This window comes from Anolis sagrei, chromosome X (genome assembly GCF_037176765.1).
Source record: "Anolis sagrei isolate rAnoSag1 chromosome X, rAnoSag1.mat, whole genome shotgun sequence".
Classification (NCBI taxonomy): Eukaryota; Metazoa; Chordata; class Lepidosauria; order Squamata; family Dactyloidae; genus Anolis; species Anolis sagrei.
In genome coordinates, this window is record NC_090034.1 from 107,825,164 (window position 1) to 107,843,999 (window position 18,836).

At 47.6% G+C, this 18,836-nt stretch overlaps 1 protein-coding gene across 1 annotated transcript in view; it reads left to right on the plus strand.

Annotated features, from left to right (window-relative positions):
* The window catches only part of LOC132780441 (B-cell lymphoma 3 protein), a 50,055-nt gene extending 31,411 nt beyond the window's left edge, over positions 1-18,644 (plus strand). The window contains exons 4-9 of the mRNA XM_067461159.1: positions 2,818-3,019; positions 4,091-4,179; positions 8,186-8,263; positions 9,251-9,418; positions 11,646-11,766; positions 14,249-18,644. Of these exons, the coding sequence (XP_067317260.1) occupies positions 2,818-3,019; positions 4,091-4,179; positions 8,186-8,263; positions 9,251-9,418; positions 11,646-11,766; positions 14,249-14,715 (1,125 nt within the window). The 3' untranslated portion in view covers positions 14,716-18,644. The remainder of the gene's footprint in view (positions 1-2,817; positions 3,020-4,090; positions 4,180-8,185; positions 8,264-9,250; positions 9,419-11,645; positions 11,767-14,248) is intronic.
* Positions 18,645-18,836: the final 192 nt, after the last annotated feature.

Here is an 18,836-nt window from a genome sequence, read left to right on the forward strand (position 1 = left end):
ACCAAGGTCACAACAACATCTGTTATAGAACTCTAGTATGCTGATGACAACGTCATCTGTGCACATTCAGAAGAAGACCTACAAGCCTCAGCAGACTGAAAGCCAAAACCAAGGTCTCAACAACATCTGTTATAGAACTCCAGTATGCTGATGACGACGTCATCTGTGCACATTCAGAAGAAGACCTACAAGCCTCAGCAGACTGAAAGCCAAAACCAAGGTCTCAACAACATCTGTTATAGAACTCCAGTATGCTGATGACAACGTCATCTGTGCACATTCAGAAGAAGACCTACAAACCTCAACAGACTGAAAGCCAAAACCAAGGTTACAACATCTGTTATAGAACTCCAGTATGCTGATGACAACGTCATCTGTGCACATTCAGTAGAAGACCTACAAGCCTCAGCAGACTGAAAGCCAAAACCAAGGTCTCAACAACATCTGTTATAGAACTCCAGTATGCTGATGACAACGTCATCTGTGCACATTCAGAAGAAGACCTACAAGCCTCAGCAGACTGAAAGCCAAAACCAAGGTCTCAACAACATCTGTTATAGAACTCCAGTATGCTGATGACAACGTCATCTGTGCACATTCAGTAGAAGACCTACAAGCCTCAGCAGACTGAAAGCCAAAACCAAGGTCTCAACAACATCTGTTATAGAACTCCAGTATGCTGATGACGACGTCATCTGTGCACATTCAGAAGAAGACCTACAAGCCTCAACAGACTGAAAGCCAAAACCAAGGTCTCAACAACATCTGTTATAGAACTCCAGTATGCTGATGACAACGTCATCTGTGCACATTCAGAAGAAGACCTACAAACCTCAACAGACTGAAAGCCAAAACCAAGGTTACAACATCTGTTATAGAACTCCAGTATGCTGATGACAACGTCATCTGTGCACATTCAGAAGAAGACCTACAAGCCTCAGCAGACTGAAAGCCAAAACCAAGGTCTCAACAACATCTGTTATAGAACTCCAGTATGCTGATGACAACGTCATCTGTGCACATTCAGTAGAAGACCTACAAGCCTCAGCAGACTGAAAGCCAAAACCAAGGTTACAACATCTGTTATAGAACTCCAGTATGCTGATGACAACGTCATCTGTGCACATTCAGAAGAAGACCTACAAGCCTCAACAGACTGAAAGCCAAAACCAAGGTTACAACATCTGTTATAGAACTCCAGTATGCTGATGACAACGTCATCTGTGCACATTCAGAAGAAGACCTACAAGCCTCAACAGACTGAAAGCCAAAACCAAGGTTACAACATCTGTTATAGAACTCCAGTATGCTGATGACAACGTCGTCTATGTGCAATCAGCAGAAGACCTACAAGCCACTCTAAACACCTTCACAGAAGCATACGAGAAGCTCATCCTGTCATTGAACATCGAGAAAACCAAAGTGCTCTTCCAGCAGACACCAGCCAATCCCTCTCTATGCCAGAGATACAGCTTAATGGTGCAACATTAGAAAATGTTGACCATTTCCGCTCCCTTGGCAGCCACCTCTCCACCAAAGTCAACATTGACACTGAAATTCAACACCGCCTAAGCTCTGCGAGTGCAGCATTTGTCTGAATGAAGCAGAGAGTGTTTGAGGACTGGGACATCTGTAGGGATAACAAGGGGCTTGTCTATAAAGCTATTGTCCTCCCAACCCTGCTCTATGCCTGCGAACCATGGACTGTCTACAGACGTCAACACTGACACTGAAATTTGACACTGCCAGAGCTCTGCGAGTGCAGCATTCTTTCGAATGAAGCAGAGTTTGAGGACCGGGACATCTGTAGGGAGACCAAGGGGCTTGTTGATAAAGCTACTGTCCTCCCAATCCTGCTATATACTTTCGAAACGTGGACTGTCTACAGACATCACATGCAACTCCTGGAAAGATTCAATCAGCTCTGCCTCCAGAAAATCCTGCAAGTCTCTTGGGAAGACAAGCGGACAAACGTCAGCGTGCTGGAAGAAGCAAAGACCACCAGCATTGAAGTGATGGTCCTCCGCCATCAACTCTGCTGGACCGGCAACGTTGTCCGGATACCTGACCACCGTCTCCCAAAGCAGTTGCTCTACTCCGAACTCAAGAACGGAAAATGGAACGTTGGTGGGCAGGAAAAGAGATTGGAAGATGGGCTCAAAGTCTGGCATAGATACTAAGAACTGGGAAGCCCTGACCCTTGAGCACTCCAGATGGAGGTCCGCTGTGACCAGCAGTGGTGCAGAATTTGAAGAGGCATGAATGGAGGGCGAAAGGGAGAAATGTGCCAAGAGGAAGGTGCATCATGCCAAGCTAGACTGGAACTGCCTTCTGTCTGGAAACCGATGCCCTCACTGCGGGAGAAGACGCGGGTCAAGAAGAGGACTCCACAGCCACATACGAACCCACAAGGAAATGCATAATGGAAGACCATCTTACTCGTCCAATGTGGGATCGCCTAAGTAAGTAAGTAAGTAAGGATGGCCATCTGTCAGGGGTGCTTTGAATGCAATATTCCTGCTTCTTGGCAGAATGGGGTTGGACTGGATGATGGCCCAGGAGGTCTCTTCCAACTCTAGGATTCTAGGATTCTATGATTCTAAGTTTGCAAACTTTGTGTGTGTGTGTTTAAAAATATAATACAACTGTTTGGTTCGCTCCTGACATGATAAATATATAATGTGGTTGTGAGAATGTGACCTGGCTGGAACTCTGGCCCCAAAAGCACCTGCTTTCCAAGTTCTGCAGTGCATAAGCTGCAGTGTTGCCATGTTTGAGTTTCACCCGGTTTCACCGTGTTTCTCTTTGGCCCTCCAGACTCCCTTGCACTTGGCGGTCATCACCGGCCAGCCGGCCTTGGCCAAAGTGCTGCTGACCCACGGCGCCTCGCCAATGGTGTTGGACCGGCACGGGCAGACGGCCCTCCACTTGGCTTGCGAACACGGCAGTCTGCGCTGCCTCCGGGAGTTGCTAGAGGGGAGCCTGGCACCCTTGGACTTGGAAGCCCGGAACTTCGAAGGTGAGCAAAGGTGGGCGGGCACGGCAGGCCCCTCCCACAGCCATCCCCCTGGCCATCTTCACAGACAGCTTTCTTCCAAATGGCGCACCATTTTGGGCAGTCCTTGCTTAAAGTTCTAGGTGGCGCAGCGGGTTAAACCGCTGAGCTGCTAAACTTGTTGACCGAAAGGTCGCAGGTTCACCTCCAAGGAGTGGGGTGAGCTCCTGCTGTTAGCCCCAGCTCCTGCCAACCTAGCAGTTCAAAAACATGCAAATGTGACTAGATCAAAAAGTAACGCTCTGGTGAAATGGCACACCATTTTGGATAGTCCTTGTCTGAACTTCTAGGTAGCGCAGTAAACCGCTGAGCTGCTAAACTTGTTGACTGAAAGGTCGCAGGTTCAACTCCAAAAAGCAGGGTGAGCTCCTGCTGTTAGCCCCAGCTTCTGCCAACCTATCAGTTCGAAAACATGCAAATGTGAGTAGATCAATAAGTACTGCATAAACTTCTAGGTGGCGCAGTGGGTTAAACCGCTGAGCTGCTAAACTTGTTGACTGAAAGGTAGCAGGTTCAACTCCGAGGAGTTGGTTGAGCTTCTGCTGTCAGCTCCAGCTTCTGCCAACCTAGCAGTTCAAAAACATGCAAATGTAAGTAGATCAATAAGTACTGCCTAAACTTCTAGGTGGCGCAGTGGGTTAAACCGCTGAGCTGCTAAACTTGTTGACCGAAAGGTTGCAGGTTCGACTCCAAAGAGCAGGGTGAGCTCCTGCTGTCAGCCCCAGCTTCTGCCAACCTAGCAGTGTGAAAACATGCAAATGTGAGTAGATTAATAGGTACCGCTCCGGTGGGAAGGCAATGTTGCTTCCTGCAGTCATACAATCCACATGACCTTGGAGGTGTCTATGGACAACGCCAGCTCTTCGGCTTAGAAATGGAGATGAGCACCAGAGCCCCGGAGGCAGACGCGACTGGACTTAATGTCAGGAAAAAAGATTTATCTTCACCTAACCTAAAGTTCTAGTTCTGCCCATACTATTAATCCCGCATTTATTTCGTATTCTTTTTTCCAACCCTTGATCCCTTTCCCATTAGGTTTAACTCCGCTCCATGTAGCCGTTGGAACCTCCGACCACAACATGGTCCTTGCTTTGCTTGAACACGGGGCTGACGTCGACGCTGTGGTGAGTCTCAGGTTTGGGAGAAAAGGGGGTCGAGATGAAACGTTATTGACCCTTTTTGGATCTATACCTGTGTTTCCAAGGGGGATGTCTACCTCTTCGGCACCACTTCAGCTGTCATGGCTCCATGCTATGGGAGCCTGGGAGTTGTAGTTGGCACTCTTTGGCAGAGAAGGCTCGAGACCTTGGGAAACTACAACTCCCAGGGCCATGACAGCCAAGGAGGTGCCAAACCGCATTCATTCAACGGTGTTGTTGTAGCAAGGCAAGACCAAAGACCTTTGTAAAACTACAACTCCCAGATTCCCATAGCATGGAGCCATGGCAGCTAAAAAGGTGCCAAACTGCATTCATTGCATGGTGTTGCCAAATCGGAAGGTCAAACACCATTGTGGAACTACAACTCCCAGATTCCCATAGCATGGAGCCATGGCAGCTAAAAAGGTGCCAAACTGCATTCGTTGCACGGTGTTGTCAAATCAGAAGGCCAAAAACCATTGTGAAACTACAACTCCTAGGATCCCATAACATGGAGCCACGGCAATTCAAAGTGGCCTCAAACTGCATTCATTCAACAGTGTTGATATATCAGGTCAAGGCCAAAGACTCTTGTAGAACTACAACTTCCAGGATCCCAAGGCCAAGGCTAAAGACCTTTGTAGAATTACAACTCCCAGGGCCACAGTAGTCAAAGAGGTGCCAAACTGCATTCATTCAAAAATGTTGCTATATCAGGACAAGGCTAAAGACCTTTGTAGAACTACAACTCCCAGGAACTCGTAGCATGAAGCCACGGCAGTTCAAAGTGGCCTCAAATGGCATTAATTCAACAGTGTTGATATATCAGGACAAGGCCAAAGACCTTTGTAGAACTACAACTCCCAGGATCCCACGGCCATAGCAGTCAAAGACGTGCCAAACTGCATTCATCCAACAGTGTTAATATATCAAGACAAGGCCAAAGACCTTTGTAGAACTACAACTCCCAGGGCCACAGCAGTCAAAGAAGTGCCAAACTGCATTCATTCAACAGTGTTAATATATCAAGACAAGGCCAAAGACCTTTGTAGAACTACAACTCCCAGGGCCACAGCAGTCAAAGAAGTGCCAAACTGCATTCATTCAAAAATGTTGCCATATCAGGACAAAGCCAAATACCTTTATAAAACTACAACTTCTAGGATCCCATAGCATGGAGCCATGGCAATTCAAAGTGGCCTCAAACTGCATTCATTCAGCAGTGTTGATATATCAGGACAAGGCCAAAGACCTTTGTAGAACTACAACTCCCAGGATCCCAAGGCCATAGCAGTCAAAGACGTGCCAAACTGCATTCATTCAACAGTGTTAATATATCAGGACAAGGCCAAAGACCTTTGTAGAACTACAACTTCCAGGATCCCAGGGCCGCAGCAGTCAAAGAGGTGCCAAATTGTATTCATTCAAAAATGTTGATATATCAGACAAGGTTAAAGACCTTTGTAGAACTACAACTCCCAGGATCCCATAGCATAGAGCCACAGCAATTCAAAGTGGCCTCAAACTGCATTCTTTCAACAGTGTTAATATATCAAGACAAGGCCAAAGACCTTTGTAGAACTACAACTGCCAGGATCCCATATCATGAGAACTTCTAACTGAGCTACGACTGGATGTCCAAAGAGCTTCTAACTGAGCTAAGACACAAAAGAGACATGCACAAGAAGTGGAAAAAGGGAGAAATCACCAAAGAAGAATTCAAACAAAGAGCCAACACCTGTAGGGAAAAGGTCCGCAAGGCTAAAGCACAAAACGAGCTAAGGCTTGCCAGGGACATTAAAAACAATAAAAAGGGCTTCTTTTCTTATGTCAGTAGAAAAAGGAAAAATAAGGAGGCGATAGGGCCTCTTCGAGGAGAAGATGGGGCAATGCTGACAGGGGATGATAGGGAAAAGGCAGAGCTACTTAATGCTTTCTTTGCCTCGGTCTTCTCACAAAAAGAAACAAGCTAAACATGAGCCAGGAATGTGATGTGGCGGCAAATAAAGCCAATGGGATTTTGGCCTGCATCAAGAGGAGCCTAGTGTCTAGATCTAGGGAAGTCATGCCCCCCATGCTCTATTCCGCCTTGGTTAGTCCGCTTTGGTTAGACCACAACTGGATTACTGTGTCCAATTCTGGGCACCACAATTCAAGAGAGATATTGACAAGCTGGGATGTGTCCAGAGGAGGGCGACTCAAATGATCCAGGGTCTGGAGAACAAGCCCTATGAGGAGCAGCTTAAGGAGCTGGGCATGTTTAGCCTGAAGAAGAGAAGGCTGAGAGGAGACATGAAAGCCATGTATACATATGTGAGAGGAAGCTGCAGGGAGGAGGAGGGAGCAAGCCTGTTTTCTGCTTCCCTGGAGACTAGCACGCAATGGAGGAATAGCTTCAAACTACAAGAGAGGAGATTCCATCTGCACATGAGGAAGAACTTCCTGACTGTGAGAGCCATTCAGCAGTGGAACTCTCTGCCCCGGAGTGTGGTGGAGGCTCCTTCTTTGGAAGCTTTTGAACAGAGGCTGGATGACCATCTGTCGGGGGTGCTTTGAATGTGATGTTCCTGCTTCTTTGCAGAATGGGGTTGGACTGGATGGCCCAGGAGGTCTCTTCCAACTCTATGATTCTATGATTCTATGATCTTCCTGACTGTGAGAGCTGTTCAGCAGTGGAACTCTCTGCCCTGGAGTGTGGTGGAGGCTCCTTCTTTGGAAGCTTTTAAGCAGAGGCTGGATGGCCATCTGTCGGGGGGGCTTTGAATGCAATATCCCTGCTTCTTGGCAGAATGGGGTTGGACTGGATGGCCCAGGAGGTCTCTTCCAACTCTCGGATTCTAGGATTCCATGATTCTATGAAGCCATGGCAGTCCAAACTGCATTCATTCCACAGGATAGACATGCCTTCTCACCTCTCCAAACGAAACGGGCTTGGAGAAGTTACAACGCCAAGCAGGCTTCTTGGGAGCCTTATCTCTCCAGGCGGGGATCTTCTGCAGAGTCCAAGAGGACAGGTCTCTGCCCCAAAGAGCCGCCAGTCTCAAGTCCAACCCCAGAGATATAAGACAAGCAGATTCTGGGACTGGGCCAAGGGGACGATCAGACAACCGCTTCCTCCAAAGTATGTTTGCAATTCAGGATGCATTCGGTGTACAATTTGCATATGGTCATTGTGTGCAGAATCCTAGAGTTGGAAGAGAGCTGGTGGGCCATCATCCAGTCCAACCCCATTCTGCCAAGGAGCAGGAGAATCACCTTCAAAGCACCCCCGACAGATGGCCGTCCAGCCTCTGTTTCAAAGCCTCCAAAGAAGGAGTCTCCACCACACTCCAGGGCAGAGAGTTCCACTGCTGAACAGCTCTCACAGTTAGGGAGATCATACAATCCTAGAGTTGGAAGGGACCTGGTGGGTATGTTTGCAATTCAGGGTACATTCTGTGCACAATTTACATATGATCATTGTGTGCAGAATCCTAGAATCCTAGAGTTGGGGAGATGGTGGCGGGTTATAAATAAAGTGTATTATTATTATTATTATTATTATTATTATTATTATTATTATTATGTTGTATTATTTTGGGCTTGGCCTCATGTTAGCTGCCCCGAGTCCCCTTTGGGGAGATGGTGGTGGGTCATAAATAAAGTGTATTATTATTATTATTAGTAGTAGTAGTATTAGTATTACTATTATGTTGTATTATTTTGGGCTTGGCCTCATGTTAGCTGCCCCGAGTCCCCTATGAGGAGATGGTGGCAGGTTATAAATAACTATTATTATTATTATTATTATTATTGTTGTTGTTGTTGTTATTATTATTTGTCTCTAACACAGAAAGTCTTTCCTGTGCCAAAAAAGGCTAGCTTTTGAATGCACATCATCCACATTTGAATGGTGCACAGAATGAGTGTGATGATGCTTGTGATTTTGCACTAAAATTCGAACCCAGGTGTGCAATGCAATATAACCCACCTGTTGTCTCCTCATTTCCAGGATATTAAGAGTGGGCGGTCTCCCCTTTTGCACGCCGTAGAGAACAACAACCTGGAAATGGTTGAATTACTACTCAAGGTGAGGCGGGTTTGTTTACTCTCTTGGTCTCATTCAATTACAAAATGCTTTTCCTTGGTAAAGGAACAAAAAATCCTTCATGGAAGGGTTTCAAACAGAAATTGGGGGTGGTCTAGATGACCCTTGGAGTTCCCTTCCAATTCTGCGCAGGGTACCATGCTTTGCACTTTAACAACACAACCATTCAATGCTAAAGCTTGCTGTCAAAATGGGACTGTAGAGGCGAGTCTACTGAACAAGCCAGTACCTGCTGCATACTAGTACTGCCGTCTGTTGAGGAGTTACAAAGGTGGAGGCATTACTTTTCATTCAACCCTTGTATCTATGTATATGGCTATATATGTGTACATCTATCTGTCTTTCTGTCTGACTATATACATGCACAGACACACACACACACAGCCTCAGAGGGAGGCAGTGAAGAAACCTGGCTAACACAACTGCGAGGGAGATCAATAAGAGGGCTGGGTGAGTAAGTTTAAAGATCGCACATTAACAACACAACCATTCAATGCTAAGGCTTCCCACTTAAATGGAACTGTAGAGGAGAGTCTACTGAACAAGCCAGTACCTGCCGCATACATTACTTAAGTCGCATTGACTGACCATCTGCTCAGGGTTCCATACTTTGCACTTTAACAACACAACCATTCAATGCTAATGCTTTCTGTCAAAAGGGAACTGTAGAGAAGAGTCTACTGAACAAGCCAGTACCTGCTGCATACTAGTACTGCGGTCTGTTGAGGAGTTACAAAGGTGGAGGCATTACTTTTCATTCAACCCTTGTATCTATGTATATGGCTATATATGTGTACATCTATCTGTCTTTCTGTCTGACTATGTACATGCACAGACACACACACACACAGCCTCAGAGGGAGGCAATGAAGAAACCTGGCCAACCCAACTGCGAGGGAGATCAATAAGAGGGCTGGAGTTGATCTGAAAGCCCATAAAAGTGGTGTGGTTTTCGTTCCCCTCTTGCAGCATGGTGCCAACGTCAATGCGCAATCCTACGGTGGCAACACGGCGCTCCACGCAGCCAGCGGACGAGGCCTTCTGGACACGCTCCGGCTCCTGGTCCGCAACGGGGCGGACGGCAGCCTCAAGAACTACCACAACGACACCCCTTTGATGGTGGCCAAGAACAAGCGGGTGAGTGAGAGCAAAACAAGGGGCTTGGAGAGGTTGCCGTCGCTGGCTGGCAGTCTTCAGTTTGGACTATAACTCCCATAATCCTTGGCCCTGCCGCATGGTGGGACCTGCAAGCTAAAAACACGGGGAAGGCCAATTGCAGCATATATTGTTTCAGGTTACAAAAATCATGTTCCGTAGTGTCATTAATAGGCTGTTCAGGTCCTGAACCGGTGCTTGGCCGCTGTGACGGTCTGGATGAGGGTGAACAAATTGAAACTGAATCCAGACAAGACAGAGGTCCTCCTGGTCAGTCGTAAGGCCGAACAGGGCATAGGGTCACAGCCTGTGCTGGACGGGGCCGCACTCCCCCTGAAGATGCAGGTTCGCAGCTTGGATGTGACCCTGGACTCATCGCTGAGCCTGGAACCCCAGGTTTCGGCGGTGACCAGGGGAGCATTCGCACTGCTTAGGCTCGTGCACTAGCTGCGCCCGTACCTTGGGAAGTCTGACTTGGCCACGGTAGTCCACGCTCTGGTTCCATCCCGTTTAGACTACTGCAACACTCTCTATGTGGGGTTGCCTTTGAAGACAGCTCGGAAGCTCCAACTAGTCCAACGCTCGGCAGCCATGATGTTAACAGGAGCGGAGCGCAGGGAGCATACCACCCCCCTGTTGCGCCAACTCCACTGGCTACCGATCTACTAAATTCAAAGTGCTGGCGTTGGCCTTTAAAGCCCTAAACGGTTCCGGCCCAAGCTACCTATCCGACCGCATCTCTGCCTATGAACCCACCAGGACTTTGAGATCTTCCGGGGAGACCCTGCTCTCAATCCCGCCTGCTTCTCAAGCTCGGCTGGCGGAGACGAGAGATAGGGCCTTCTCGGTGGTGGCTCCTCGGCTGTGGAACGCCCTTTCTACGGACATTAGAGTAGCACCATCTCTAATGGTATTCCGCAAAAAGGTGAAGACCTGGATGTTTGAGCAGGCGTTCGAATAATTAGTACAATGATTGGTTAATGAACACTGGAATGGAACAATGGATGACGAACCTGGAACATGTTTTTGATGACGAGACGACAGTGAATGGGTATTGTAGTGACTGTTTATTAATTGTGTCGTGTGTTAGGTTGTTAACTGTTTCTATACGGTAGCATTGAATTTTTGCTGTTCGTATTTGTTGTGAACCGCTGTGAGTCGCCTTCGGGCTGAGAACAGCGGTATAGAAGTCAGGTAAATATACATAAATAAATAAATAAATTAGTACTTTAATTGGGGCCAGTTACAGGAGGAGTCTCCCTTTTCCAAAATGCTCAGGAACATCTTGGAGATGGGACTCAAGTCTAAACATGAAATTCATTTATGGTTTCATATATCCATACCCCGAAAGTCCTTTTTGTATACAATATTTTAACAAAATAATGTTGTGCATGACATTACGTTTGGGTATTTTGAAACATCAGAAAGCTGTGAGTTTTCCAGGCTGTCTAGCAATGGTCCAGAAGCATTCTCTCCTGATGTTTCGCCTGCATCTATGGCAGGCATCCTCAGAGGTTGTGAGGTGTGTTGGAAACTTTGGAAATGCGGTTTATATATCTGTAGAATGAGGTTCAGGGTGGGAGAAAGAACTCTTGTCTGTTGGAGTCAGGTGTGAATGCTGCAACTGGCCAAATTTTGTTCATTTTCATGGCTTCCTCCTTTCTGTTGAAATAGTCCACATGCTTGTGTGTTTCAATGGCTTTTCTGTGTGGTCTGACGTGGTGGTTGTGAGAGTGGTCCAGCATTTCTGTGTTCTCAAATAATCTGCTGTGTCCAGGCTGGTCCATTAGGTGCTCTGCTATGGCTGACTCCTCAGGTTGAAGTAGTCTGCAGTGCCTTTCATGTTCCTTGATGCATGTGTTGGGCAATGCTGCTGCATTTGGTGGTCCCTATGGAGACTTCTTGTCCACAGCTGCATGGTATACGGTAGACTCCTGCAGAGGTGAGAGGATCCCTCTTGTCCTTTGCTGAATGGAGCATTTTCTAGATTTTCTTAGTGGGTCTGTAGATCGTTTGTAGGTTGTGTTTCCTCATCAGCTTCCCTCTGCAGCCAGTATATATGGTAAGAACACTTTTCTCTGGGTGGATCTTTGTCTTGACTCTCAATGCCACTCCCTCTTGTTTTGGATTATTTCAGAATTCTAGATAAGGCATGATTTCAGTGCAAAGTCAAGGTGACATCCTCTTTTCTTGCTTCTTCTTCCTTCAGGTGATTGACATCCTGAGAGGGAAAGCCTCCCGCTCTGGACCGGCTCCGGATAACAGCCAAGATGGATCATCCCCAACAAACGGCACGGATAGATCTCCAGTTCTTCGTCCGACTTACACCGGTCAGTAGGGTCACTTGAGCCAGTCCGTTCACTACCATTAAGTTATCATTTGGCTTGGATAGATGTCCAGTTCTCCGTCCGACTTACACCGGTCAGTAGGGCCATTGGAGCCAGTCCATTCACTACCATTAAGTTACCATTTGGCTTGGATAGATGTCCAGTTCTCCGTCCGACTTACACCGGTCAGTAGGATCACTGGAACCAGTCTGTTAACTACAAGTCCATTGTCAGACTGTAGGATCTATATAGCAATATTAAATAACTACTCACAAGCCGTTTTGCTTTGAAATGGATATATTGCTTGTACAGACACTACTGACTTTTTCCCACCATCACTTCCTTTTATACACCTTTCCTGCCCATTAATGCCCCGCGGTGTTATTGTTAATGTTTTTTGCTTTGTTTATGAGTTTTTATTATTATTATTATCATTGTATTGTTGTTGTTGTGTTTTGCTGATGTATTTGGGCTCGGCCTCTTGTAAGCCACACCGAGTCCTTCGGGAGATGGTATCGGGGTATAAATAAAGGTGGTATTATTATTATTATTATTATTATTATTATTATTATTATCTCCCCCCTCTTCTCAGTGTCCTTATTAGAACTTGTTGCTTCACAAGTTCCAATATAAGGTTTCCAGCGCCCTCTGCTGACTTCAAAATGTCATAGAGAGAGAATTGATTCAGCCAGGATGATTCAGTCAGGATGTCACGATCACGACATACCATTAAGTTAGAATTTGGCTAGGATTCTTTCTTAAAGGGGAAGGAGATGGAATACATGTCACTGCAGGACAGAGTTGCAATTGCCAAATAGATAGGGTTTGGTGACAATCTTATCACAAGGCATCTTGTAATTTCTGACCAATGTTCCACTAACATTGAGCTCCGGAGAGCTTCTGTTCAACCATCTCAAAGCTCCCTGCTTGAGCAGTGATGGCACGATCATCAGCATAGATGAAGCTCTCTGTCCCTTCTGGCAGTGGCTGGTCATTTGTGTAGATGTTGAACATGGATGGAGCGAGCACGCTCCCCTGAGGCAGGCCGTACTTCTGTTTCCGCCATCTGCTTCTCTGGCCCTGGGACTCAACAAAAAAGCTCCTGTTTTGTAGCAGGTTTCCTATGAGAACACCTAGAGCTTCAGAGAGCTTCTGTTCAACCATCTCAAAGCTCCCTGCTTGAGCAGTGATGGCATGATCATCAGCATAGATGAAACTCTCTGTCCCTTCTGGCAGTGGCTGGTCATTTGTGTAGATGTTAAACATGGATGGAGCAAGCATGCTCCCCTGAGGCAGGCCGTTTTTCTGTTTCTGCTTCTCTGGCCCTGGAACTCAACAAAAAAGCTCCTGTTTTGTAGCAGGTTTCTTATGAGAACACCTAGAGCAGTGGTTCTCAACCTGGGGTCCCCAGATGGTTTTGGCCTACAACTCCCAGAAATCCCAGCCAGTTTACCAGCTGTTAAGATTTCTGGGAGTTGAAGGCCAAAAACATCTGGGGACCCCAGGTTGAGAACCACTGACCTAGAGCTTCAGAGCGTTTCTGTTCTACCATCTCAAAGCTCCCTGCTTGAGCAGTGATGGCACGATCATCAGCACAGATGAAACTCTCTGTCCCTTCTGGCAGTGGCTGGTCATTTGTGTAGATGTTAAACATGGATGGAGCAAGCACGCTCCCCTGAGGCAGGCCGTACTTCTGTTTCTGCTTCTCTGGCCCTGGAACTCAACAAAAAAGCTCCTGTTTTGTAGCAGGTTTCCTATGAGAACACCTAGAGCTTCAGAGAGCTTCTGTTCTACCATCTCAAAGCTCCCTGCTTGAGCGGTGATGGCACGTTCATCAGCATAGATGAAACTCTGTCCCTTCTGGCAGTGGGTGGTCATTTGTGTAGATGTTGAACATGGAGGGAGCAAGCACGCTCCCCTGAGGCAGGCCGTTCTTCTGTTTCCGCCATTTGCTTCTCTGGCCCTGAACTCAACAAAAAAGCTCCTGTTTTGTAGCAGGTTTTCTATGAGGCGGGTGAGATGGTAGTCCTTTGTGATATTATATATATGATATATGATTAGGGATCAGCTGGTTTTCCCTGAAATAGGCAGTGAGAGCACCTAGAGCTTCGGAGAGCTTCTGTTCAACCATCTCAAAGCTCCCTGCTTGAGTGGTGATGGCACGATCATCAGCATAGATGAAACTCTCTGTCCCTTCTGGCAGTGGCTGGTCATTTGTGTAGATGTTGAACATGGATGGAGCAAGCACGCTCCCCTGAGGCAGGCCGTTCTTCTGTTTCCGCCATCTGCTTCTCTGGCCCTGGAACTCAACCAAAAAGCTCCTGTTTTGTAGCAGGTTTCCTATGAGAACACCTAGAGCTTCAGAGAGCTTCTGTTCTACCATCTCAAAGCTCCCTGCTTGAGCGGTGATGGCACAATCATCAGCATAGATCGTCTTTGTTAAGCCAATGTGATTTGATGGGTTGTTTTTGTTCCCCTTTTCCAGGTCTGCTGCGCTCTTCTCCCGATTCGTGCCCCACGACTCCGAGCCCGGCCCGGACCCCGAAGCCCCTCGTTTCGGCCAATCAGAAGCCGGAGAGCATTATGTCGTCCAGTGATTCAGTGAGGACCACCCATTTGCAGGGCGTGAAACCGGAAAGGAGCCCCTCCCCTCCCGCTGCAGAGCAGCCAATGAGTTTTCGGGGGGGGCCCAAGTACTACCTACCGGTCACCGAGGGCATGATGGACCCGGCCTTCTCCCTCTACCCGTTTGTGAGCTCTGGCCACGGCCTTTCGCCTCATCCTCTCCCGCTGATCCCGGTCGGCGTGAATCCCTCACTCCTCGCCGTGTCCTCGGAGTCCTTGGCCAATCAGGTGCAGCCCAGGAGCATTGGTGTGGACCAATTGCAGGAGCCACTGGACTCTCCGGGGCAGTGGCCTTGTCCTCGGGGCAGTGACCCTCGGGGCAGTTGACAAGAAGGAGGCGAGAGGGTGGATGCTCTCCGACAACTGACTTTGCCCAGAATGCTCTCCGGCACAAGGCAACAGGACAACGGAGGCTTTTGCACTTTGCTGCTAAAGATTCCGAGCACAACACGAATTCCGATCACCTCCGAGGAATGTTTGCGTGGACTTGCAAGTCCATGGGAAGAGGATGCCCAAGGATCACTTCCTGGAGTAGGAATGTTGATGCTTCACAGGGACGCTGCTCAAAGATTTTTGGTGTGTAGCAACTCCCATCGAGCCTGAGATGACCCTCTGCGGTGTGCTAGGACCATGGATTGCAAGACCCATCGCCCACCTAGGAATTGCCAGTCCCATCCATTCAACCCAGTTGCATGTCCCATCCACCGCCCATGAGTTGCAAGTCCCACCCACAGGTTGTAAGTCTTATTGTCTGCCCATGGATTGTTAGTCCCATCCACAGATAGCGAGTCTCCATGCACTCATCCATGGGTTGTAGATCCCATCCATGGATTGCAAATACCATCATCCACTCATGGCTTGAGAGTCCTATCGACAGGTTGCAAGTCCCATTGTCCGCCTATGGCTTGCTAGTCCCACTTACTAGTCCGTGGATTGCAAGTCTCATAATTCACCTATGAGTTGCTAGTTCTGCCCACCTGCCTGTGGATTGCAAGTCCCATTATCCACCCCAAGGATTGCAAGCCCCAGCGTTCACCTATGGCCTGCTAGTCCCACCAACCTATCTATGGCTTGCAAGTTCGATCATCCACCTATGGCCTGCTAGTACTACTTATCTGCCTGTGGATTGCAAGTCCCATTATCCACCCCAAGGATTGCAAGCCCCAGCATTCACCTATGGCTTGCTAGTCCCACCAACCTATCTATGGATTGCAAGTCCAATCCTCCACCTATGGACTGCTAGTACTACTCATCTGCTGATGGATTGCAAGTCCCATTATCCACCCAAGGATTGCAAATCCCAGCATCCACCTATGGCTTGCTAGTCTTACCTACCAGCCTGTGGATTGCAAGTCCCATCATCCAACTATGGGCTGTTAGTCCTACTTGCCTGCCCATGTATTGCAAGTCCCATCATCTACCTATGGCTTGCTAGTCCCACCCACCTGTCTGTCTGTGAATGGCAAGTCCCATCATCCACCTATGAGATGCTAGTCCTACCCATCTGCTTGTGGATTGTAAGTCCCATTATCCACACAAGGATTGCAAGTCCCATCATCCACCTATGGGCTGCTAGTTCTACTTGCCTATCCATGGATTGCAAGTAACATTATCCACCTATGGGCTGCTAGTCCCACCCACCTGTCTGTCTATGGATGTCAAGTCCCATCATCCACTTATGGGCTGCTAGTCCTACTCACCTGTCCATGGATTGCAAGTCCCATTATCCACCCAAAGATTGCCAGCCCCATCATCCACCTATGGGCTGCTAGTCCTCCTCGCCTGTCCACGGATTGCAAGTCCCATCATCCACCCCAAAGATTGCAAGTCCCAGCATCCGCCCATGGCTTGCTAGTCTTACCCACCTGCCAGTGGATTGGAAGTCCCATTATCTACCCAAGGATTGCAAGTCCCAGCATCCACCTATGGCTTGCTAGTCCCACCTACCTGACAGTGGATTGCAAGTCGCATCATCTACCTGTGGGCTGCTAGTCCCACCCACCTGTCCATGGATTGCACATCCCATCACCCACCCGCCCCCAGGATGTAATTCTATCCTTTATTTAAACATTCCTCTTAAGTTGCAAACTGGGGAGTGGGATTTTCCCCGCTTGTTTAGGGCATGACAACTGGTTGCAGGCCTTTCTCCCCATCTGGTGGAAGGGATGTCCCATTGCGCACGGCTGGGCTTGGAACGGGAAAGCTTTAAGACCACGTTCGGTCCTCCCTGCTCCCAATCCTCTTGCCAGATTTCCCAGCGGTGGGTTGCCAAATCATCAAGGTCCGGAAGTATTGTTGCAGAAGTGGAGAGCGCTGGGGGAAAGCGGGGGATTTCCTCTCGGTAGGAAATTCTTAGGTGCATTTCAAGGAAGGCAATTTCAGAAATTCCCTAAAAATCCTTAGACATCACAAGGAGTGCGTCAAAGCTGGAATCGATTACTCAGTCTCGGAGACACTTTGTGGGTGCATCTATGATGCAGAACTAATGCAGTTTGGAACCATTCTAACCACATGGCTTAATGCTATGAGGCCAAGGGAGCTGTAGTTTGCACTCTTGGGGAGAGACAGCTCAAGACCTTGGAAAACTACAGCCTCTCGGAATGCCATCACATGGAGCCAGGGCAGTTGAAGGGGTGCCAAGTTGCATTCGTTCTATAGTGTGGATGCACACTTCAGCAGAGGATTAATAAGGACCTTGGGAAACTACAACTTCCATGATTCCGCAGCCTTGAGTAATGGTACTTCAAGGAGTGCCAAGTTGCATTTGTTCTATAGTGTAGAAACACCCTTCAGCAGACCTTGGGAAACTACAACTCCCATGATTCCAAAGCCTTGAGCAATGGCACTTCAAGTGGTGCCAAGTTGCATTCGTTCTATAGTGTAAATACACACTTCAACAGAGCGTTACCTTGGGAGACTACAACTCTCATGATTCTGTAGCCTTGAGCTATGGCACTTTAAGTGGTGCCCAGTTGCATTCGTACTGTAGTGTAGATGCACTCTTTGGCAAAGGATCGCTGAGGACCTTGGGAAACTATAACTCCCATGATTCCAAAGCCTTGAGCGATGGCACTTTAAGTGGTGCCAAGTTGCATTCGTTCTATAGTGTAGAAACACCCTTCAGCAGACCTTGGGAAACTACAACTCCCATGATTCCAAAGCCTTGAGCGATGGCACTTCAAGTGGTGCCAAGTTGCATTCATTCTATAGTGTAGAAACACCCTTCAGCAGACCTTGGGAAACTACAACTCCCATGATTCCAAAGCCTTGAGCAATGGCACTTCAAGTGGTGCCAAGTTGCATTCGTTCTAGTGTAGAAACACCCTTCAACAGAGGATTACTAAGGACCTTGGGAAACTGCAACTCCCATGATTCCAATGCCTTGAGTAATGGCATTTCAAGTGGTGCCATGTTGCATTTGTTCTATAGTATAGATACACACTTCAACAGAGGGTTACTAAGGACCTTGGGAAACTACAACTCCCATGATTCCAAAGCCTTGAGCAATGACACTTTAAGTGGTGCCAAGTTGCATTCGTTCTGTAGTGTAGATACACACTTCAACAGAGGGTTACTAAGGACCTTGGGAAACTGCAACTCCCATGATTCCGCAGCCTTGAGCTATGGCATTTCAAGTGGTGCCAAGTTGCATTCGTTCTATAGTATAGATACACACTTCAACAGAGGGTTACTAAGGACCTTGGGAAACTACAACTCCCATGATTCCAAAGCCTTGAGCAATGACACTTTAAGTGGTGCCAAGTTGCATTCGTTCTATAGTATAGATACACACTTCAACAGAGGGTTACTAAGGACCTTGGGAAACTGCAACTCCCATGATTCCGCAGCCTTGAGCTATGGCATTTCAAGTGGTGCCAAGTTGCACTCATTCTGTAGTATAGATGCACCTTTTGGCAAGGATTTCCAAGGTCCTTGGGAAACTACAACCTTCAGGATGCCGTCTCATGGGGCCAGGGCCATTACAGTGGTGCTAGGCTGCCTTCCCTCCTTTTGCACTTTCCAGTTTGTTTTGCAATTGAATGTAATGGGGAGTTCATCAGGAAGTGCCGAATTGGGGACAGTGTTGGATTGTGAGCGGCCCATCATCCTTCCCTTGGCAAACGTCCTTCTCTCTGCTCTGATGAGGAGCGATACTTGAAACGTCCGGCCCCCCTGACCGTCGCGTGGTAATAAAATTAAAAGGGGTCTTTTGAGTTTATTTACTGATGTGTCAATAAAGTTATTTTTCTACTGTCCACACCTGTGGTTTGTGATGTTAAGGCAGAGATAATAATAATAATAATAATAATAATAATAATAATAATGATAATAATAATAATAATAATAATAATGGGTTGTTGTAGGTTTTTTCAGGCTATATGGCCATGTTCTAGCGGCATTCTCTCCTGACGTTTCGCCTGCATCTATGGCAAGCATCCTCAGAGGTA